Raw genomic sequence first — 25,074 nt, forward strand, 5'->3', positions numbered from 1 at the left:
CATGAAACACATCTTGTAATCACTGTATATTCTAAACAAATTCCTAGTCAATTGAGCCTTCCGCAATAAGGATAAGGATCGCTCGAGATTGAGACTAGCATTTGCGATGCCAAGTACCATGTTTCATTGGTATGGAATATAGAGATGTTCGAAGCATGCAAATGGATATTCATTGGATGGATGATCGAACTACCATATTCGGACTTTCCAAGTGGTTTTCACTAATTGAGTGGATAAGTCCGTGGTTTTGGTTATATACCATTAGTCCTTACTACTTGAAACATCATGGAGACTCTATATGCTAGTACTGTACTTTGACTCGTTTACCGACTACATGAGGGTCATCAGGTGTCGAGATCGGGTACAATTATGACACATATAGGAGTCAATGCTTTGTTTTCTAGGATTCACCACACGCTTACGAGCGTGGATATCCTATGCGATCTGAGGAGATATTAGTGTGACAAATCTCTAGCCAGGGTACATGATGTTCTTTAGGTTACTTGGTTTCCTAATTGCACATGCGATGTCACTATTTGATCTTCATGATGTATTGCATAGTTATCGAATCTCGAATGACTCTCGATATACCAATGGTTGTTGATTCGATCGGGATATATGGATGAAGGGACCCTACTGTATGCTAACCGAAACCCAATGGTTCTTGTAGACACTATCAGTGATACCTAGGGAATCATGGGGCGATGTTGCTAGGCGCTCTTACCATGATTCGATTGGCAAATCGAAAATTGTTGTTCCGAGTCACAAGAAGTTGTGAGCCCACGACTAGCTGTATCCCTTAACCATTGAAGGTAACACAAGTAATAGATTTCTAATCCCAGTTGAGATAGTTAAATATAATGAGTTAAATTTAGCGAACGAAAAGTAGGACTTCTTATTAATGAATAGAGTGAGTGAGATTTCCTAAAATAACATGGGGATGCCATTTTTGGAAACCACTGAATTCAGATTCAGAAAATTTATCTTGACTTTAAAATATGCATAAAAGGTTTCTGCACACATTGGTAAAATTGGTTTATCAATTTGAGTCGCGATGAATTTTATATTAATTTCTGAACATGCGGGCTTTGCTTGACAGGCTTGAACTTATTATTAATGGACCTTAAGCTGTTAGCAGCCCATGTTATAAATAAGTTATTGCAGTACAGAAATTAGACAACACAAGATCGTAATTTCGATACCCTAGAGAGTAGTCTCCCTAGGGTGGCCGACCACTCCCCCCTTTCTTGTTCGAAATTCCAGTCTGCAGTTTTCGAAAATTACTGTCTGGTTTAGCAGATCAGATATGTTAAAATCTCTTCATATAAACTTCTGATAGACTTTTTAGTGCAGTCTATCAGAGGGTTTTAGATTTCTGTTCGTGGACCTGATTTAGGAGTTGATCGAGGCATCGGTTCTTGGGATATATAAGAAGAGCAGATTTATCTGTTGGAGCCAGAACCTCAAGTTGAGACTTGAGAGGTAAAATTTGCTTTTGTTTTATTTTACGCATATTATTTTAATCGAACGGATTTGGTACCCATGATCTGAAATCGTTCCAGATCAAAAAATAAAATTTTTTAAACTTCCGCTGCCATAGGTATCATATCTGACAGATCCGAGACCGTGTTCCAACAAAAATATCCGTTTTTGTGGCCGTTTTCTTGTCTTTTAGTTCAATGTGAGAAGGTACACTTTTACGGCTGCACAGTTCTGAGTCCATCAGGGTACGAGAGACTTTGACCAGAGGTTAATATCTTTGACTGGTTACTGGATAGCATCTGTTACTTCTTCTGCTGACCATTTCTGCTTACTCTTGTACTGGTTGCTCTGCTGATCTGGTCTTATGATTTGCTCTTGTTTATCGATCAGCTATTGCTCTTCCAGAGATGTGCTTTTTAGTTTTGTCAAATACCAAAACTTAGATATTTGATATCCTAATACGAAGAAATCTCTAGGAGAAAGGAATAAATAATTTACAAAAGATTGTTTCCAATCTTGTTCCTATTGCGCGTGCCAATTGCCAAAGGAAACTTCACGATCAAACCTACCATTTATTATTGATGAACATTAAATGAAACTAATTTTCATCCTAGGAGCTTGAAAAATGAGAAATGAATTTAATTGTATTTGTTGATATGGTGTCGAACTCGGACAAGTTCAGCACTTCCGTGTACAATGATCAATTTATTGGATTAATACCAAACTTTATGCCGATGAACCTTCGATCATTATCTTTCAGTCGTAAACTTTTGGTCTATATAATAGCCTAAAACCAAGTTAGTCAGTTAATACTAAGCTCGTCAATACCAAACTTTAACATTTTACAAGGAAAAAAAAACAAAAGATATCAACTTAAGAGTGTAAATTTCTGTGTCTATAATGTTTTGACCATAAAGAAATATGCCATTTAGGAGACCAATAAATAAAATAAAAATAATGACAAAGAAAAGTTTCTAAGCCGGCAAGAATAACAAACCAATAAATAAAATAAACTGACACCAAAACAATATGTCCCCGTCAAAATATAAATACAACATGGGACAAGACAATAGGTAGTCTCGAGTTTTCTATTCCTTTCCCCATCTCAAAACCGAACCCTAGCTAGCTATCAAACTCTCTTCTCTCCCACTTATCAAGAATTCTTAGCTCTAGTAATTTTCAACCCAATAAATCTTCTCTTGTGTTCTTGTTAATATTAAATAAATAAAAAAAACCATTACAATGGAGCCTGGGAAACAGATGAATCCTGAAACCGCGAGCACCGAAAACGACCCTCAGCCGGAGAAGAATAGCGACGAAAATACCGGAGTTGGGAGATCCTACGAGTGCACTTTCTGCAAACGCGGCTTCACCAATGCGCAGGCTCTAGGCGGGCACATGAACATACATAGGAAAGACAAGGCCAAGGCTAAGCAGAAGAATCAAGAGGAGCCTTCGACCAAGAACACGAAACCGAGCGAAGATCACGCGACTTTGAGGTATAGTGCCTTTGCCCAAGTACTCCCTGTTGATCAGCAGCAGCAAAGAGAGCACCGTAGGCCTGTGGATGCACACATGAACTATCAAGTTTACTTGCCTTCATCAAACCCTAGTTTCCTGTCCGAAAATTTTCGGAGTCGCGTGCCTTTCTGGAGGCTAGAAAACAAGGAAGAAGGTAAAAAAGATGAAACCCTGAGTTTGAGGATTGGAATACCACCTGCTGCTGAAGAGGGACAGAAGGAAAATGAGGAGGAAAACAATCAAGTCGACTTGGAGCTCCGGTTAGGCCACGATCCCTGATCGAACCGAGCTCCCCTACATTCCATATCCTGCTACATGGATTTCTGCTTCATTAAATTAAAGCATGTTTCCTACATGCTTTACATACACTGATCGATCTGATATTCGTCGTCGTGTCCTATGATTTTACGCGACAAAATTAAGCTCTAATAAATGTTTCAGAAGATGCGGATAATTCTAAGCAGAGGATGCAAACAAACAGTAAAGTTTCTAATTAATATTTCTAGATTGTTTCTTTGGTCTATTTGTGTACTTTGCAATTTATATGTTGAATTTGTTACGTTTATAATGTTAAAATCATAGAGGAAAATCTAGGCATAAATGGGAGGATGAAATTTTACACCATTCTCCTTGATCCTTGTATTGTAATTTTGAGCATTTTGTTCCTTAATTTGTTGTACTAATTTTCATTATTTTATAGAAATTTGTTCCCAATACATATCTAACGTTTTTTTTTTGTTTTATCCTCACTCGATTGATTTTATTAGATTGTTCATCTCATTTCTAGTGTTTTACACATTGCTGAAGATTGTAGCTAAACCGCTCTGTTAGCGAATTCTGAAATCAAATAATTTGTAGAAAGGGAAAACATTTTTTTTCCACTAACTTGCCATATCATGGATTTTGATGCATTAAATTTTTAAAATTTAGTTTTGATATGCGTCTAAATTTTTTTCACCTATTTGGTTCAATTGCTGACATCGCATATGACAAGTCAATAGTTTTCAATATCGCGTTAACATTTTCCGGTTTTACGTCAATATTTCGGCGAAATAAGTCCTAAAGAGAAAAAAAAATTAAAACTAGTGCAAAAATCCAACTTTGAAAACTTGCCGGGTGAAACCCTAAATTTTTTTAAAAATTTAGGAAATCAAAAAAGTTTTTTCCCTGTTAAAAATAAAGGCCAAAAATTGAAGATCACATTAGTATTTTGCATATATGGTAGGCATGTCGTAAAAGAGATTCGTTGTGTGTGTTTTAATTTTTTCCCTTGCGTAGATCTTTATTTGTCCAAACGATACCCGTGGGTTAAATTTTTTTTAAAGATTTTGTTGGGAAATCAATATATGTTTTGGTGTTAAACAAAATAGTTAATATCAAAGATCTGAAGGAAGTCGATGATAAAAATTAAACATGTGATCTCAAGAGACATTTGCTTGGAATGCTTGAAGAATTGATATCAGTCAAAAGTTCATTTTCCAATTATTAATTAGCATGCATTTAATATTTGTAGTTGTAATTTTTTATAAATTCTGGAATGAAATCTAATTTAACGTGAGTTGTCAAAATATATTTTGCCTCCATACTCCAACAAAGTGGTATCAGGGAGATTTGATTGGAGTGTATACTGAAAGGAAGAAGACATCACCATGAATCCTCTTCCCGTACATTTTTCGAAACTGACAAAGGAAAATTACAGCAACTGAAGACTCTGCTGCGTTCTCAAGGTGTGTGGGATGCTGTAGAAAAAGGTGTGGAAGCTCCCGAAGATGAAGCAGCGTTGAGTCAAGCTCAAAGAACAGCTTTGCAAAAATCTGAACAGAAGGATCAACAGGCACTGTCCACCATTCAAATTTATGTAAGATGATGCTGGTTTTGAAAAAAGAGCCACGACATAAACGTCAAAGGAGGCATGGGATTTGCTTCAAAATTCATTCAAAGGAAGTGACAAAGTCATACGTATTCGCCTTCAAACTTTGAAAAAAGAGTTTGACGCTTTGAATATGAATGAGTCGGAATCGATTTCGGAATACATTTCCCGTGTTCTTGTCACTGTCAACCAGTTGAAGATACTTGAAGAGAAAATAGAGGATGTTCGTGATTGAAAAAAATCTTCGATCACTTGATGCAAGATTTGACTATATTGTTGTGACTATAGAGGAATCAAAAGATCTGGATTCCATGAGTATTGGTCAATATTAGAATAAATACATATTTTGTATGCATAGGTGATGACGTGTATTAGGTGGATAGTATATAAAAGTTTTCCCAATGTAACTGTAAATTCATTCATTCACAATTAATAAGATGAATATTTCTTCTTCCGTGCATATTCTCTGTTCGTAAAATGGTATCAGAGAGCTAGAAGGATTATTGTAGATTTATTAATTAAAGTTCATTTTATAAGTGTATTATAGTCAAGGTAGGTACCGAGTCTTATGGCTATGCACATGAGTTGTTTTGTTTGTTCTTATTTTTTAGGTCTTTTTCTGTTTTGTACGATCTTATCTTCATGGATCTGATTTCTATGTACTTTGTATAAATATTCTCACTGTACCTTAATAAAGACAGTAGATTATTCTCCAAAATTCTACATGGTATCAGAGCCATGGAAAATCCAACACTGACGTCCGACGGTAATCCTTCATCCAGTGTCACTCGAAGCTCTAATCATGAGCCATCTCTTCTATCCATCACAACCCACAAGCTCAGTGATCACAACTATCTGCAATGGTCTAGCTCGGTGCTAATGTTCATTCGGGGGAAGGGAAAAGAAGACCACCTCCTTGAAAGCCGAACTCAACCAGCCAAAGAAGATGCTACATTCAAGACATGGAAAGCAGAGGACAACATGATAATGGCATGGCTGATAAATTCCATGAATCAAGAAGTAAGTGAAAACTTCCTTCTCTTCTCGACGGCATATGAAATCTGGGTAGCAGCCCGTGAAACCTTTTCTTGCAAAGAAAACACTGCTGAACTCTTTGAAATTGAGGGACTACTCCATGATCTCCGACAAGGCGAATCTACAGTTATAGCTTACTTCACAAGCCTATCTCGATATTGGCAAAAGGTAGATATCCTTGAATCCCACACATGGAACTGCCCAGCTGATGCAGAGAGTTATAGAAAAATTATTGAGACCAAACGAATTTTTAAATTCCTTTTTGGACTTGATAAAACTCTCGACGAAGTTCGTGGACGGATTCTATCAACAAAACCACTGCCTAACATCCGTGAAGCCTTCTCGGAAGTAAGACGCGAAGAGAGTCGGCGGAAAGTCATGCTTGGACACATGAGCTCAAGCACACCCGACAGCAATGCTCTATTGTCCCATGACTCGACATCGCCTCAGGACAGTGACCCACTTCACTGCCATGCAGCTCGAGGCACATCTCAACAATTCCATGATGGAAAGCCTCGTCGGGGCCGACCATGGTGCGACTACTGTCGACGTCCAGGACATACGAAGGAGACATGTTGGAAAATACATGGGAAGCCAGCAGACTGGAAACCACGCGGCAATGCAGCAAATTCACCTCCATTCAGTCAGGATCAATTGAGTCTTCTTCAAACCCTCTTCAGCCAATCACAGACTACATCTTTGAATACTTCTCAATCTACAAGCTTCGGAAATGTAGCTCAACGAGGTAATCTTTCCCAGGCGTTACATGCCAAAACTTCCACACCATGGATTGTTGATTCAGGGGCGTCTGATCATATGACTGGTAATCACTCCTTATTCTCCACATATACTCCATGCTCCAAGCATATCTCTGTTAGCATTGCCGATGGTTCCAGGTCTCGTGTGGTTGGAATAGGATCAGTTCAAATCTCACCACAAGTGACACTTCAACATGTGTTTTTTGTTCCTCAACTTGATTGCAACCTTCTGTCTGTCAGAAAATTAAATGAAGATCAAAACTGTTGTACTATGTTCACCGCTAACTCGTGTATATTTCAGGACTTGAATTCCGGGATGACGATTGGCAGTGCTGAGCTTTGTGCAGGTCTATACCTCCTCAAGTCAAAAGGTTCTCCACCAATTTCCCATCACACAGCAGCAACCTCCCAATCCTTTAATATTGCTCAGTTTAGGACTAGTTTTCTTGCAAATAAAGATGACGATATTATGTTGTTACATTATCGTCTCGGACATCCTAATTTCATGTACCTCAAACGCATGTTTCCCTCATTATTTTCCAATAAAGATGCAAAATTATTTACTTGTGATGTTTGTCAGATCTCTAAACACACACGTAGCATCTATGTTCCAAGGACCTACAAACCATCTCAACCATTTTCTAAGATTCACAGTGATATTTGGGGAGCATCAAGGGTGTCTAATATATCAGGTGCACGTTGGTTTTTACTCTTTGTGGATGACCATACACGTCAAAGTTGGGTATTCTTGATGAAACATAAATCTGAGGAAAGTCAATTATTTAAAAATTTCCATGTTATGATTCACACTCAATTTAATGCCCAAATCCAAGTTTTTCATTCCGACAATGCCCGAGAGTATTTCAATTCTGTTCTTGGTGAGTATTTTCTGTCTCATGGTATTATACACACCAGCTCAAGCATTGACACCCCACAACAAAATGGCATCGCCGAGCGTAAAAATCGACACTTGTTAGAGGTTGCCCGATCCCTTATGTTCACTTCCAATGTTCCTAAACAGTTTTGGGGAGAGGCTATTTTAACTGCAACATACCTCATTAACCGCATGCCATCTCGAACCTTAAAATTTGAGACTCCCTGCCAATTGCTCATCAAAGCCTATCCAAACACTCATCTTGTTAGCACCATCAGCCCGAAGGTATTTGGTTGTACAACATTTGTGCACCAATACCATCAAAATAAGTTGGATCCAAGATCAATTAGATGCATATTTGTGGGTTATTCTCCTCGACAAAAAGGGTACAAGTGTTATTCTCCTACACTTAAGAAATTTTTTAATTCCATGGATGTTACTTTTGCTAAATCCCAATCTTTCTATTCCCAAACTGTGATTGAGGGGGAGAATTTAAATACAGTATCTCAACCACAATCACAAGTCTGGGACATCCTATATGACACATGTAGTGACCCTTACCCGGATCACCTACTAAACAGAACTTATGCATGCAATTAACTTAATTAAACAGATATCAGAATAAAACTGCGGAATCCAATAACATTATACAATACCAAGTAAAGGAATATGTAATTTATCCAATAATATACAACCAAATCGAATAGCTGTATAAACCCAAACAACAGTAATAAAACCTAAGCGAAGCTCCAGCTGGCCAACCACTGACTAGCCCCTCCTGGATCCACCCTCCTCGTCCAATCGCAAACCTGCCCCATGGAATAGGGTGTCCAGAAAATACAGAGTACGAGACGTGAGCATAAAACGCTCAGTGCGAGAGTATGAGTATACATGCATGCAAAGTGAACTCCCTATAGACTCGAGGTCAAGAATCAGATAACAGAGACAGACCGGGCCCTGGTATGTAGCACGCTGTGCCGTCGCTTCAGGAGGTGGCTCCCATACCGAGATAACCGTGGATACGCCGGACCCAAATCGATGGAAGTCCATCCATTAACAGGATAGGGTAAAACTCTACTAACAGACATCTCGAAAGAGATACAGCAAGATGCAAATGAATGCAGCATAATATCATGGCATATAAATCATGCAGTCACGTAATACATGCATACTCAGTCAGGATATCTCGAACAGTACTTTCGTACCTCAATACAGTGCAAGCTCTACCAACTCTAGGTCCACGCCTATAGTCTGCTCTACACTGCCAAATGATACTACTATCATTAAAGTGCTCTAAAAGCCTTAACTAAGCTATTGCATACTCCTAAATATTTATAGGGAGCAAAAGCTATACCTTCGTCCGTCGTTAGCCCTTTGATGTCGATGCCTCCAGAACTTGGGCACAACTCCGCTACGACTACCGAACGTCTCTCCGACCTCCGGACCAAGCCTAAGAAGACTAGAACAGCTCCAAAAGGACTAGAAAGGAAAGGAGAACTCGGAATTGGCAAATGAAAGTGAAGTCTCGGCCTTCTATTTATAGACAACGATCGGAACTTCCGATCCTTGATCGGAACGTCCGAACCTCGATCGGAACGTCCGATCCTGCCATCGGAGCTTCCGAAGATCCTGATCTGCCACGTGTCAAAATATCACTTGTTGACTCCGGATAGGGGTGATCGGAGCTTCCGGTCCTGATCGGAGCTTCCGATCCAACCACACGTCATGCCTGATGTAATAACATCGGTGCCTCCGATCACTCATCGGAGCTTCCGATCCTGTTCGGAGCTTCCGATCGTGCCTTCGGAGCTTCCGATCCGTCCGATTCCAAATTCAATTAATTAGCATTAATCCTTTAATTACTCAATTAGGGCACGGGCTACTACATTCTCCCCCACTTAAGATATTTCGTCCTCGAAATCAGATCTTAAGTACCGAATGCAAATACAGAAATCAGAAACATTCTTTATTCAAATCAAACGTTTACAGAGTTTGCAACTGAATACAACTTAAAGAATGAAATCAAAACAACTCAGGATGGTCTTTACGCATCCTGTCCTCAAGCTCCCAAGTGGCTTCCTCAGTGCCTCGGCGCTGCCACTGGACCAAAACCAAAGGAATGACTTTGTTCCGTAAAACCTTATCCTTATAATCCAGGATACGAAGAGGTTTCTCAACATAAGTCAAATCCTTGTCTACCTGAACCTCAGACCGCTGCAGAATATGAGATTCATCCGCCACATATCGTCGCAACAGAGATACGTGGAACACGTCGTGAATGCTGGATAGATGCGGTGGCAAAGCTAGTCGATAAGCCAAATCGCCAATACTCTCCAAGATCTCAAACGGACCGATAAATCTGGGAGACAACTTGCCCTTAAGGCCAAATCTGAGAATCTTGCGGAAAGGTGACACTCTCAGAAACACTTTCTCCCCGACCTCGAACTGCAAAGGCCTACGCTTAATATTAGCATAGCTGGCCTGACGATCCTGTGCAGTCTTAATCCGTTTCTTGATCTGATCAACAATGTCTATCGCCTGCTGGATAAACTCCGGTCCTTCAGCCTGTCTCTCCCCCACTTCTTCCCAGAAGAGTGGAGTACGACAACGTCGCCCATACAACGCCTCAAAAGGTGCCATCCCAATACTAGTGTGATAGCTGTTGTTGTAAGCGAACTCGATCAACGACAAATGATCCTGCCAGGCTGAACCAAAATCCATGACGCACGCTCTAAGCATATCCTCTAACGTACGGATAGTGCGCTCTGACTGACCATCAGTCTCCGGATGATAGGCTGTACTCAAACTGAGAGTAGTACCCATCGCACGCTGAACACTCCCCCAGAACCTAGAAGTAAACCTGGGGTCCCGATCGCTGACAATGCTCACAGGCACTCCATGAAGTCGAACGATCTCCTGAATGTACATCCGTGCCATGCGATCCAAAGAGTACTCTCGGCTATAGGCATTAAAATGCGCTGACTTGGTGAGTCGGTCCACCACAACCCAGATAGCATCACAGTTCCTCGGGGATACCGGCAAATGGGTCACAAAGTCCATAGTGATAAACTCCCATTTCCTATCAGAATAGGCAGACTGTGAAGCAATCCTCCAGGTCGTCGGTGCTCTGCCTTGATCTGTTGACACACCAAACATCTCGAAACAAACTGATAAACACTGCGTTTCATTCCCTTCCACCAGAAACGAGTACGTAGGTCCTTGTACATCTTGTTGCTCCCAGGATGAATACTCAACTTAGTGCGATGTGCCTGAGATAAAATCTCCTCTCGCAACTCTTCATCCTGTGGAATCACAATCCTACCAGACAAACACAGAAAGCCATCTGAATGATAATGAAATCCAGACGAGCTACCCTCGTTAGCTAGACGAGCTAAACGCTGGGTCTTTGAATCAGACATCTGAGCATCTCGGATCCGCGAATACAAGGCTGGCTCAGATAATATCGCAAACATCTGGATACTCTGCATACCTTTCTTATGCTTGAAGGTAAAACCTGAAGTACAACAGTCACTGATCGCACTAGACATCGAACAAGTCTGAAATGCGGATAGTCGCACCTTGCGACTCAAAGCATCAGCGGTGAGATTAGCAGCTCCCGGATGGTACTTAATCTCGCAATCATAGTCCTTAAGCAAGTCCATCCAACGTCTTTGTCTCATGTTCAATTCTGCCTGAGTGAACAAATACTTGAGACTCTTATGGTCGGTGAAGATCTCAAATTTCTCGCCATAAAGATAATGACGCCAGATCTTCAAAGCGAACACAATGGCTGCCAATTCCAAATCATGGACTGGGTAGTTGTCCTCGTGAAGCTTCAGCTGTCTAGAAGCGTATGCGATCACATACCCATTCTGAGTCAGGACACAACCTAACCCCTGGAGAGAAGCATCCGTGTAAACTACATACCCTCCAGATCCTGACGGTAATGCTAACACCGGCGCAGAAGTCAACCGCCGTCGAAGCTCACGGAAATTCTCCTCACACTCGGAGGACCACTCAAAATCCACACCCTTGCGGGTAAGCTGCGTCAACGGTCGAGCTAGCTGAGAGAAGTTCAGAATGAAGCGACGATAATACCCTGCTAGACCCAGAAAACTACGGATCTCAGCAACTGTCGTCGGACGCGACCAATTAAGTACCGCTTCAATCTTGCTTGGATCAACAGAAATCCCCTCCCTGGATATGATATGGCCAAGAAAGACCACTCTATCCATCCAGAACTCACACTTGCTCAGCTTGGCGTACAACTGCTCATCTCGAAGAGTCTGCAGTACCAACCGCAAGTGAGAAACATGCTCTTTCGTATTACGCGAATAAACCAGGATGTCGTCAATGAAGACCACGACAAACTTGTCCAAATACTCCCTGAAGACACGGTTCATCAAATCCATGAATATAGCCGGCGCATTAGTCAAACCAAATGGCATCACTAGGAACTCGTAATGCACATAGCGAGTACGGAATGCAGTCTTGGCTACGTCCTGATCACGGACTCTCAACTGATGATACCCAGATTGTAAGAGTGGGTGCCCAGTGAGCCAACTGTGTGGCTATGGGCTTTGTTGACTCTTTGTATAAACAATCTTTTGTTTAATATTATTTACACTGTTATGGCAATGACTTTATATTACTTCATATTGTTATATTGTGATATACTATTGTTGTTTTGATAAAGACCTTGAATATACTATAGTGTATGTAAGATGTGGTAGAACATGGAGATGTCTATCATGAAATACATCTTATAGTCACTGTATATTCTAAAACCGTTCCTAGTCGATTGAGCCGTCCGATAATAAGGATAAGGATCGCTCGAGTTTGAGACTAGCATTTGCGATGCGGAGTACCACGTTTCATTGGTAGGGAACACGGAGATGTTCGAAGCATGCAAATGGATATTCATAGGATGAATAGTCGAACTACCCTATCCGGACTTTCCAAGTGGTTATCACTTATCGAGTGGATAAAGTCCGCGGTTTTGGTTGTACACCATTAGTCCTTACGACTTGAAACATCATGGAGACTCTATATGCTAGTACTGTGCTTTGACTCGTTTACCGACTCTGAGGGGGTCATCAGGTGTCGAGATTGGGTACAGTTACGACACATATAGGAGTCAATGCATTGTTGTCAAGGATTCACCACATACTTGCGAGTGTGGATATCCTATGCGATCTGAGGAGATATTAGTGTGACAAATCTCTGGCCAGAGTACTTGATGTGATTTAAGAAATGGTTTCTTAGTAGCACATGCGATGTCACTAATTTGATCTTCAAGATGTATTGCATAGTTATCGAATCTTGAGCGACTCTCGATATACCAATGGTTGTTGATTCGATCGGGATATTTGGATGAAGGGACCGTACTGTACGCTAACCAAAATCTACTGGTTCTTGTAGGCACTATCAGTGATACCTAGGGAATCATGGGGCGATGTTGCTAGGCGCTTTACCATGATTCGTTGGGCAAGTCGGAAAGTGTTGTTCCGAGTCACAAGGAGTTGTGAGCCCACGGCTAGCTGTATCCCTGAACCATTGAGGGTCACACAGTGTAATGGAGTTTTAATCCCCGTTGAGATAGTTAAATTTAAAGAGTTAAATTTAATGAACTAAGGAGTTGGACTTCTTAAATAAGAGTAAGGGAGTAGGATTTCCTAAAATGACATAGGGATGGACATTTTTGGAAACCACTGAATTCGGATTCAGGAAAATTTATTTTGACTTTAAAACGTGCAGAAATGGTTTCTGTGCACATTGGTGAAATCGTTTCATCAATCGGAGTCACGATGAATTTTATATTAATTTCTGAACGAGTGGGCTTTGCTTGTCGGGCCCCAGCTTATGACTAATGGGCCCTAAGGTGTTAGTGGCCTGCATTATAAATAAGTTATTTCAGTACAGAAATTACACACAATAGGTCATAATTTTGAGACAGGATTTTCGAAACCCTAGCCCCTCTCAAAAACGTTTTCGGCCGCCCCCTTGCTCTGCCCGAGAAAATTCCGGTCTGTGATTTTGAATCGCAGTAAGGAATAACGAATCAAATTCGTGTATTCTCTTCGCAGAAAACTTCTGATAGATTTTCTAGTGCAATCTATCAGAGGGATTAAACCTCTGTTCGTGGACCTGATTGAAGGCGTTCATCGGTTCCAGGGAGAGACAACAAGAGCAGAATTGTTCTGTTGGTGTCCATTAATCTCGTTGCGAGATTTGAGGTAAAATTTATTTAAATTGTTATTTAAATTTTACACACACGTAATTCAATCGATGAATGGTTGATACCCATACCATGGAAACGTTCCATGAAAAAATTTTTAAACTTCCGCTGCACCGGGTATCAATCGTAATTGGTCTGGGAACTCGCCAGTTTTCCAACAGTGGTATCAGAGCCAGGTTGCTCAGATCAATCGATTGAATTAATCAATTGTACAAAATTTTTGAGTCTCGGTTTATGAAACAAAATAAATATTTTTAAATAAAAAAAAAAAAATTTTTTTCGGGGCAAAACCCGGGCAGCGATTGGATCGCTGCCCGGTGGGGCAGCAATTGTTGCTGCCCCGGGCGGCGCACGGCGCCGCCCAAAGGGGGCGCACGGCGCCGCCCAAGGCGGCGACCGTCGCCGCCCAGGGCGGCGCACGGCGCCGCCCAGGGCAGCGCTGTGCGCTGCCCAGCGCAGCGCTGGGCGCTGCGCAGGGCAGCGCTCGGCGCTGCCCAGGGGCGGCGCTCGGCGCCGCCCAGCGCAGCGCTGGGCACTGCGCAGGGCGGCGCTCGGCGCCGCCCAGGGCAGCGCACGGCGCCGCCCAGGGGCGGCGCCAGGCGCTGCCCTAAGGGGGCAGCCGGGCTGCCCCCGGCCCGCGCCCCGGGTGCGGGCCAACCCGGGAGTGTCCCGGGTGGCCCGCGGGAAAAATTATATTTTTATTAATTTTAATATTTAAAATTTTTATTTTTTGGTCCGGTCAAAAATTGTTTTTGATTGGTTCACGAGATTTCGGATCGAATTGTTCGAGTCCGTAAATTTTAAAATTGATTTTGGATAAATTTGAATTTTTGGAAAATTTTAATATTTTATCCGTAAATTGAATTTTGAAATCAATTATTTTGGTACAATTGATGATAAGATATGATCTTATGATATATTAAGTAAAATATGATTTTATTTGTAAAATTGGATTTTATAGATAAAATATGATTTTATTTGATATGGAGATAAAATATGATTTTATATATGAAATGTGATTTTATATATAAAATATGATTTTATCTTGTTTAAATTTGAATTGCCACAGCATGTTATCCAATAAATTAATTTTGAATTAAATGTTATTGGATAAGGATGATCGATTGCCATGACCAATTTTGTAGGTGTATGTTAGGAATTTACATTTTGTCTTTATTGTTGTTGGTTTTATTAATGGGCCTGGTTTATGGCCCGATATGAATGTCATATGTAATAAAAGTGGGCTTGGTTTATAGCCCGTTCCCACCCCCTAAAAATGTATCCCCTACTTGTCATTGTTATTTATTGTAAATACATTAGATTTAGTGGGAGATCAAGATTTGAAGATGGTGGGCCCAGCAGACAATGAAGACTGAAGAAATGTAAATTGGAAGCATATGTAATAGGATTGCATTTGCATACTGCATATTACCTAGGATTGGACTAAGACCCGTGATTGGCAACCACGGGTCAATTAGAAATGGAATCGATCATCCTATATAATATGTGATATTATGATTGTATGCATGTTTAGACATAAATTGCGTGAATCCGGCAATGCATGCAATAAATTAAATATGATGAGACAAATATTTTTATAAATAAAATCCCTCATTTTAAATATGATTTAAAATTTATATCAAGATAAATAAAGGAAATTTAAATATTGTTTAAATGTTCCTACCTTCCATCAACGGTCAATGTATGTGATGCTACCCGCGGATACGGTCCGGCTCATATTATTGGGGGGGCCCGTCCGTCGGAAAGCTGTACATTGGATCGACAAATGTTGTAAGTTGGGTGGAACTCCCATGGGATCGGCTCATATTATTGGGGGATCCACATGGCGACCGTCCATCACAACTTAATATTGATGGGTCATCTTGACATGTCACTTTAAACGGCGTCATATTATTGGGCCCTTATTGGACATGAGGTAAATACATGGGGGTTGCTTTGGAAGCAATTGGGCTCTACCTTTTGAGAATTATGGTTGGTTGATATTATTCGGGACCATAAGTTTGTCAATTGGACTCCATGTTCTCACTAAGGAAAAAGTTTCCCGTTTTCACTAGAGGGTGGTGAAATCGTTAAAATAGTGGGAGTGAGATTCATAAAATTAAATTCGCCTATTTTATGTCTTAGTAAATTGTTAAACAATCATTGATATATGTCTGTTTTTCCTTTTCAGTATTTCATACAATGAATTCGCGAAATCCTTTATTCTCGATCCTCGAACAAAACAAGCTGACTGGCGCCAACTATACGGAATGGTTCCGGAAGTTGAAGATTGTCTTAACTTCGGAGAAAATGCTCTACGTGTTAGAGAAAGCACCTCCGAAGGAAGCACCAGCTGACATAAGTCCGGAGGAATTGGCCAAACTTGATGCATGGTGTGACCATGACATCAAGACCAAATGCTATATGCAAGCCTCGATGTCTGATGAACTCCAGAGGCGATTTGAGGACACGGTGAATGCTGCTGACATTCACACGCAACTCAAGGAACTTTTTGGGGCTCAGTCGAGGGCTGAAAGGTTCGCTACTGTTAAGGAGTTGATGACGTGCCGCATGCGTGAAGGGACTTCGGTCCGTGATCATGGGGTACGAGTGATTTGGCTCATACAGAAGTTAGCGACCCTTGATTTGGTGTTGGAGCATGAACTCAATGTGGACTTGCTGCTTCTATCTCTTCCTTCTTCATTTGATGGATTCGTGATAAATTTTAATATGAACAAGATAGAGGCCACCCTTGAAGAGATGGTCAATATGCTCGTTACATATGAATCCACACTTAAGAAGGATAAGCCAGCTTTCTTGGTGGGCTCCTCATCTTCTGCTAAGAAGGGGCCAAGTATGAAGGGCAAGAAACGTTCTGCCCCACCCAAGAAAGTGGAACCCGAGAAGAAGCAAAAGACAAAGGCTTCAAACGATGGAAAATCCAAGGATGTTTGCCATTACTGCAAGAAGCCGGGTCATTGGAAGCGCAACTGCAAGGAGTATCTTGAGCAGTTGGGAACTGCAAAGGGTATGTTCTATATCGAAATAAACATGTCACTTAATACAACTTCTTGGGTATTGGATACCGGATGTGGATCTCACATTTGCAATGATTTGCAGGTGATGACAAGAAGTCGCAGGCTTAGAATGGGTGAGACCCAGCTGAGGCTCGGGAATGGTTCCAGAGTTGAAGCTACGGCCATTGGAGATGTTTGTTTGATTTTGCAGAATGGTTTTAAATTATTGTTGAGAGATGTTTTATTTGTGCCAGATTTAATTAAAAACATTATTTCTATTTCTATGCTTGATAGAGATGGTTATTCTTGTAATTTTGTGAATGGGATTTGCAGTATTTACAAGAATGAATGTTTAATTGGAAATGGACAACTTGAAAACGATCTATATAATTTAAAACTAAAAGACGTTCCAGTGAATTGTATTGACAAACCGGCAACAACAAACAAAAGGAAAATCGATAGTCAAAACCCGGCAAACCTATGGCACGCTAGACTAGGTCATATTTCCTCAAGGAGGATGAACAAGCTAGTGGGAGAGGGCATGTTTGATATGTCTGATATTAACTCTCTACCTACTTGTGAATCCTGCCTAAAAGGAAAAATGACTAAATCTCCTTTTAAGGGGAAGCCTGAGCGTAGTCAAAATCTGTTGGATTTGATCCATACAGATGTTTGTGGTCCATTTAGAGTAGGGACTCAACATGGCCACACCTACTTCATTACCTTTACTGATGATTATTCTAGGTATGGGTATTTATATTTAATGAAATATAAGTCTGAAGCATTTGAAAAGTTCAAAGAATTCAAGGCTGAAGTAGAAAACAAGCTAGGTAAAAGTATTAAAGCACTTCGATCGGATCGAGGTGGAGAATACTTGAGTACCGAGTTTTTGGACTATCTAAAAGAGAATGGGATTCTCTCTCAGTGGACTCCTCCTATGACACCACAGCTTAATGGTGTATCGGAGCGTCGTAATCGAACTTTGTTGGACATGGTTCGATCCATGATGAGCTTCACTGAGCTTCCACCTTCGTTTTGGGGCTATGCGCTTGAAACGGCGGTATTGTTGTTGAATAACGTCCACACTAAAGCAGTGGACAAAACACCATACGAGTTATGGAATGGCAAAGCTCCTAAGTATTCGTACTTGAGGATTTGGGGATGTCCTGCTTACGTGAAGCGGACAGTGGGAGATAAGTTGGATAGTCGATCCAGCTTGTGTTATTTTGTGGGGTATCCGAAGAATTCAATCGGATATTATTTCTATTATCCTGCTGAAACAAAGGTGTTTGTTTCACGGAATGCCACCTTCTTAGAGAAGGAGTTCTTATTGGATAAGAAAGGCGAGATGATGGAACTCGAAGAAGTTCGAGAAGAACCCGAAATACAAAATAACGATCCCACACCTCAGGAACCATTGCTGAACACGCCTGCACCTAGAAGATCCGAGAGGACTTCTAGACCTCCAGTTCGATATGGTCTTCTTCTTGAAGAGGGTCAAGATGAACCCGACATTGGATGTGATCCAAGAAGCTTCAAGGAAGCAATTTCTGATGCGGATTCGAATTTATGGCTTGAAGCTATGCAGTCTGAATTGGATTCGATGCATACTAACCAAGTCTGGTCTTTAGTGGATCCTCCCGATGGAATTGTTCCAATAGGGTGTAAATGGATCTACAAAAGAAAGCTTGGGCCTGATGGTAAGATATTGACTTACAAGGCGCGATTGGTGGCGAAAGGTTATACTCAAAGGCAAGGAGTTGACTATGACGAAACCTTTTCACCAGTTGCAATGTTCAAGTCCATAAGAATCCTGATTGCCATAGCTGCATGGTATGACTATGAGATATGGCAAATGGATGTGAAGACTGCTTTTCTTAATGGAGACATTAAGGAGGAAATCTATATGAAGCAGCCTGAGGGGTTCACATCCATGGGAAGCGAGCATAAGGTATGCAAGCTTCAGAGATCAATTTATGGTCTAAAACAAGCATCAAGAAGTTGGAACCAGAAATTTGATGAAACAATAAAAGATTTTGGTTTCATCAAGAACCCGGAGGAACCTTGCGTGTACAAGAAAGTAGTTAAGGATGCGGTAACATTCTTAGTACTTTATGTTGATGACATCCTACTCATTGGGAATGATGTAGGGATGTTGCAGTCAACAAAGATATGGTTATCAGGTAGATTTTCGATGAAGGATTTGGGTGAGGCATCCTACATTCTTGGGATACAGATCTATAGGGATAGATCTAAGAGAATGATAGGACTTACTCAATCAACCTACATCGATACCATATTGAAACGGTTTTCAATGGATGGGTCCAAGAGAGGACATCTACCCATGTGTCATGGAGTTTCTCTATCCAAGTCTATGTGTCCCAAGACTGATGCAGAGATAGAGAATATGACACATGTACCATATGCGTCAGCTATAGGTAGTATCATGTATGGGATGATATCTACCAGACCGGATGTAGCATTTGCTCTGAGTGTCACGAGCAGATATCAGTCTAATCCTGGTCAGATGCATTGGAAAGCCGTGAAGGACATTCTTAAGTACTTGCGAAGGACTAAGAATATGTTCATGGTTTATGGAGGACGAGAACTCAAACTGGAAGGCTATACCGACTCTAGCTTCCAAAGTGATGTGGATGACTCGAAGTCAACCTCTGGATTTGTGTTCATGCTCAATGGCGGTGCTGTCTCTTGGAAGAGTTCCAAGCAGGACACCACAGCGGATTCCACCACTGAGGCTGAATACATTGCAGCATCAGCTGCTGCTAAAGAGGCCGTTTGGATGAGGAATTTCGTCCAAGAGTTGGGCGTCATTCCTGAATTTGTTGGTCCAGTCCCGGTGTACTGCGACAACACGGGTGCCGTTGCTCAAGCAAAGGAACCAAGGTCTCATCAAAGATCCAAACACGTACTGAGGAAATACCACATAATCCGGGAGATTGTGGAAAGAGGAGACATCAGTGTCGAACGAGTGGCCTCTGCAGACAATATCGCTGATCCACTTACTAAGCCTTTGCCAGGACCATTGTTTGACAAACATCGCGAAGCAATGGGTCTACGTAGTATGACTAGTTGGCTATAGGGCAAGTGGGAGATTGTAAGAGTGGGTGCCCAGTGAGCCAACTGTGTGGCTATGGGCTTTGTTGACTCTTTGTATAAACAATCTTTTGTTTAATATTATTTACACTGTTATGGCAATGACTTTATATTACTTCATATTGTTATATTGTGATATACTATTGTTGTTTTGATAAAGACCTTGAATATACTATAGTGTATGTAAGATGTGGTAGAACATGGAGATGTCTATCATGAAATACATCTTATAGTCACTGTATATTCTAAAACCGTTCCTAGTCGATTGAGCCGTCCGATAATAAGGATAAGGATCGCTCGAGTTTGAGACTAGCATTTGCGATGCGGAGTACCACGTTTCATTGGTAGGGAACATGGAGATGTTCGAAGCATGCAAATGGATATTCATAGGATGAATAGTCGAACTACCCTATCCGGACTTTCCAAGTGGTTATCACTTATCGAGTGGATAAAGTCCGCGGTTTTGGTTGTACACCATTAGTCCTTACGACTTGAAACATCATGGAGACTCTATATGCTAGTACTGTGCTTTGACTCGTTTACCGACTCTGAGGGGGTCATCAGGTGTCGAGATTGGGTACAGTTACGACACATATAGGAGTCAATGCATTGTTGTCAAGGATTCACCACATACTTGCGAGTGTGGATATCCTATGCGATCTGAGGAGATATTAGTGTGACAAATCTCTGGCCAGAGTACTTGATGTGATTTAAGAAATGGTTTCTTAGTAGCACATGCGATGTCACTAATTTGATCTTCAAGATGTATTGCATAGTTATCGAATCTTGAGCGACTCTCGATATACCAATGGTTGTTGATTCGATCGGGATATTTGGATGAAGGGACCGTACTGTACGCTAACCAAAATCTACTGGTTCTTGTAGGCACTATCAGTGATACCTAGGGAATCATGGGGCGATGTTGCTAGGCGCTTTACCATGATTCGTTGGGCAAGTCGGAAAGTGTTGTTCCGAGTCACAAGGAGTTGTGAGCCCACGGCTAGCTGTATCCCTGAACCATTGAGGGTCACACAGTGTAATGGAGTTTTAATCCCCGTTGAGATAGTTAAATTTAAAGAGTTAAATTTAATGAACTAAGGAGTTGGACTTCTTAAATAAGAGTAAGGGAGTAGGATTTCCTAAAATGACATAGGGATGGACATTTTTGGAAACCACTGAATTCGGATTCAGGAAAATTTATTTTGACTTTAAAACGTGCAGAAATGGTTTCTGTGCACATTGGTGAAATCGTTTCATCAATCGGAGTCACGATGAATTTTATATTAATTTCTGAACGAGTGGGCTTTGCTTGTCGGGCCCCAGCTTATGACTAATGGGCCCTAAGGTGTTAGTGGCCTGCATTATAAATAAGTTATTTCAGTACAGAAATTACACACAATAGGTCATAATTTTGAGACAGGATTTTCGAAACCCTAGCCCCTCTCAAAAACGTTTTCGGCCGCCCCCTTGCTCTGCCCGAGAAAATTCCGGTCTGTGATTTTGAATCGCAGTAAGGAATAACGAATCAAATTCGTGTATTCTCTTCGCAGAAAACTTCTGATAGATTTTCTAGTGCAATCTATCAGAGGGATTAAACCTCTGTTCGTGGACCTGATTGAAGGCGTTCATCGGTTCCAGGGAGAGACAACAAGAGCAGAATTGTTCTGTTGGTGTCCATTAATCTCGTTGCGAGATTTGAGGTAAAATTTATTTAAATTGTTATTTAAATTTTACACACACGTAATTCAATCGATGAATGGTTGATACCCATACCATGGAAACGTTCCATGAAAAAATTTTTAAACTTCCGCTGCACCGGGTATCAATCGTAATTGGTCTGGGAACTCGCCAGTTTTCCAACACAGATCTCAAGTCAATCTTGGGGTAAATTGATGTGCCCTGCAGCTGGTCAAACAAGTCATCAACACGAGGCAACGGATACTTGTTCTTCACAGTCACTCGATTCAGCTGCCGATAGTCAATGCACAGCCGCATCGACCCATCCTTCTTCTTTACGAAGAGAACAGGAGCTCCCCAAGGAGATACACTAGGACGAATGTACCCCTTGTCTAAAAGATCCTGTAGCTGATTCTTCAACTCACGCATCTCTGACGGAGCCAGACGATACGGTGTTCTAGAAATAGGCGAAGTACCCGGCATCAACTCTATGCCAAACTCAACTTCCCTAGCAGGAGGAAAACCCGGAATCTCATCAGGAAATACATCTGGAAATTCATCCACAACAGGAATGCTCTCTATCCCAATACTCTCAGCGGACAAGTCAACTGCATAGATAAGGTAGCCTTCCCCGCCAGACTCTAGAGCTCGACAGGCTCTCAAAGCTGATACCAAAGGCATCGGGGGTCGCGCTCCCTCACCATAGAAAAACCAACTCTCACTCCCTTCCGGATGAAAGCGTACTAATCTCTGATAGCAGTCCACTGAAGCTCGATAGGTAGTCAGCACATCTATTCCCAGAATGCAATCAAAGTCGTCCATCGCCAGGACCATGAGATTCGCCAACAGAACGTTCCCTTCGAACTCTAAAGGGCAACCCATCACTAGACGCTTAGCCAAAGCAGATTGGCCCGTCGGAGTAGAAACAGACATCACTACGTCTAGTGCAATGCATGGTAACTTATGCCTCTTAACAAAACATGCAGAAATGAAGGAATGAGATGCACCAGTGTCAATAAGTACAAGAGCAGGTATACCATAAAGCATAAATGTACCTGCGATGACTTTCTCATTCTCCTCCACAGCCTGATCATGTATCAGGGCAAACACCTGGCCAGAAGCTCGTGGCCTCAAATGAGAACTCCCAGCAGACTGTCCCTGCGATCTCTGCTGTACGGTAGCCTGAGAACCCGATCATGTACCAGAACCAGAACCACCTCCCCCAGACTGTGGACAATCCCTCCGGATATGACCAGTCTCTCCACAACGGAAACAAGCTCCAGAAGCTCTACGGCACTTGTCGGATGGATGGTTCTTCCCACAGTGATCACACTTGTCCTTCTTACCGAAACGGACAATACCTCCAGAACCAGAGGAAGAAGAAGATCCAGACTTCTTGAAAGTTTGGGCACGGGGACCCAAAGAACTAGCAGGTCTCGACTGAGAGAAAGACCTGTTCCGCCGAATGCTGTCCTCTGCCTGATGACAACGGCTCACCAAACCCTCGTAGGACATGTCGTCGCCAACCGCCACACGGTCATGGATCTCAGGGTTAAGGCCCTGAAGGAACAGATTATACTTCATCTCTGAGCTATCAGCAATCTCGGGGCAGTAGGATAGCAGATCAAAGAACCTCTGCTGATACTCATCGATAGACATGGTTCCCTGTCGCAGACTCAGTAGCTCGCCTGCCTTCGACTTTCGGAGTGCAGGAGGAAAATACCGCTTTTGGAAAGCTGTGCGAAACTCGGCCCAGGTGGCCACTCCTCTCGCCGCAACAAAAGGTGTAGAAGTAAACCTCCACCACCTGCGCGCACGCCCATCCAGAAGATAACCAAGGGTCTCCACCTTTTGCTCATCGGTGCATTGGAAAGTCTGAAAAGTCGTCTCCATGCGGTCTAACCAGTTCTCCACATCCTCCGGAGACTCACCTCCAACTAAGGGCTTAGGACCCATAGCTATGAATCGACGCACAGTGAAACGCTCGTCGTCATGGTGACGATGACGCCGTTCTCGACGAGGCTCCCGGTCGGCATCACCCCAACGCCCACCAACACTGCCATGAGAACTCTGGTCGTCACGATTTGACATCTACAAAAATACCTCAAGATGAGACTAAATCCCAAGAAATATTTTGCATGCTCTGATACCATAAATGTAGTGACCCTTACCTGGATCACCTACTAAACAGAACTTATGCATGCAATTAACTTAATTAAACAGATATCAGAATAAAACTGCGGAATCCAATAACATTATACAATCCCAAGTAAAGGAATCTGTAATTTATCCAATAATATACAACCAAATCGAATAGCTGTATAAACCCAAACAACAGTAATAAAACCTAAGCGAAGCTCCAGCTGGCCAACCACTGACTAGACCCTCCTGGATCCACCCTCCTCGTCCAATCGCAAACCTGCCCCATGGAATAGGGTGTCCAGAAAATACAGAGTACGAGACGTGAGCATAAAACGCTCAGTGCGAGAGTATGAGTATACATGCATGCAAAGTGAACTCCCTATAGACTCGAGGTCAAGAATCAGATAACAGAGACAGACCGGGCCCTGGTATGTAGCACGCTGTGCCATCGCTTCAGGAGGTGGCTCCCATACCGAGATAACCGTGGATACGCCGGACCCAAATCGATGGAAGTCCATCCATTAACAGGATAGGGTAAAACCCTACTAACAGACATCTCGAAAGAGATACAGCAAGATGCAAATGAATGCAGCATAATATCATGGCATATAAATCATGCAGTCACGTAATACATGCATACTCAGTCACGATATCTCGAACAGTACTTTCGTACCTCAATACAGTGCAAGCTCTACCAACTCTAGGTCCACGCCTATAGTCTGCTCTACACTGCCAAATGATACTACTATCATTAAAGTGCTCTAAAAGCCTTAACTAAGCTATTGCATACTCCTAAATATTTATAGGGAGCAAAAGCTATACCTTCGTCCGTCGTTAGCCCTTTGATGTCGATGCCTCCAGAACTTGGGCACAACTCCGCTACGACTACCGAACGTCTCTCCGACCTCCGGACCAAGCCTAAAAAGACTAGAACAGCTCCAAAAGGACTAGAAAGGAAAGGAGAACTCGGAATTGGCAAATGAAAGTGAAGTCTCGGCCTTCTATTTATAGACAACGATCGGAACTTCCGATCCTTGATCGGAACGTCCGAACCTCGATCGGAACGTCCGATCCTGCCATCGGAGCTTCCGAAGATCCTGATCTGCCACGTGTCAAAATATCACTTGTTGACTCCGGATAGGGGTGATCGGAGCTTCCGGTCCTGATCGGAGCTTCCGATCCAACCACACGTCATGCCTGACGTAATAACATCGGTGCCTCCGATTGCTCATCGGAGCTTCCGATCCTGTTCGGAGCTTCCGATCGTGCCTTCGGAGCTTCCGATCCGTCCGATGCCTAATTCAATTAATTAACATTAATCATTTAATTACTCAATTAGGGCACGG

At 42.0% G+C, this 25,074-nt stretch overlaps 1 protein-coding gene across 1 annotated transcript; it reads left to right on the forward strand.

Moving 5' to 3' along the window:
* The first annotated feature begins 2,724 nt into the window (after nt 1-2,724).
* Nucleotides 2,725-3,282, forward strand: LOC140874748 (transcriptional regulator TAC1-like). Its single transcript, XM_073278126.1, has one exon. It carries the CDS (start codon nt 2,725-2,727, stop codon nt 3,280-3,282), a length of 558 nt encoding a protein of 185 aa, XP_073134227.1.
* The last annotated feature ends 21,792 nt before the right edge of the window (nt 3,283-25,074 follow it).

Source organism: Henckelia pumila, chromosome 1 (assembly GCF_033568475.1).
Source record: "Henckelia pumila isolate YLH828 chromosome 1, ASM3356847v2, whole genome shotgun sequence".
Lineage (NCBI taxonomy): Eukaryota > Viridiplantae > Streptophyta > Magnoliopsida > Lamiales > Gesneriaceae > Henckelia > Henckelia pumila.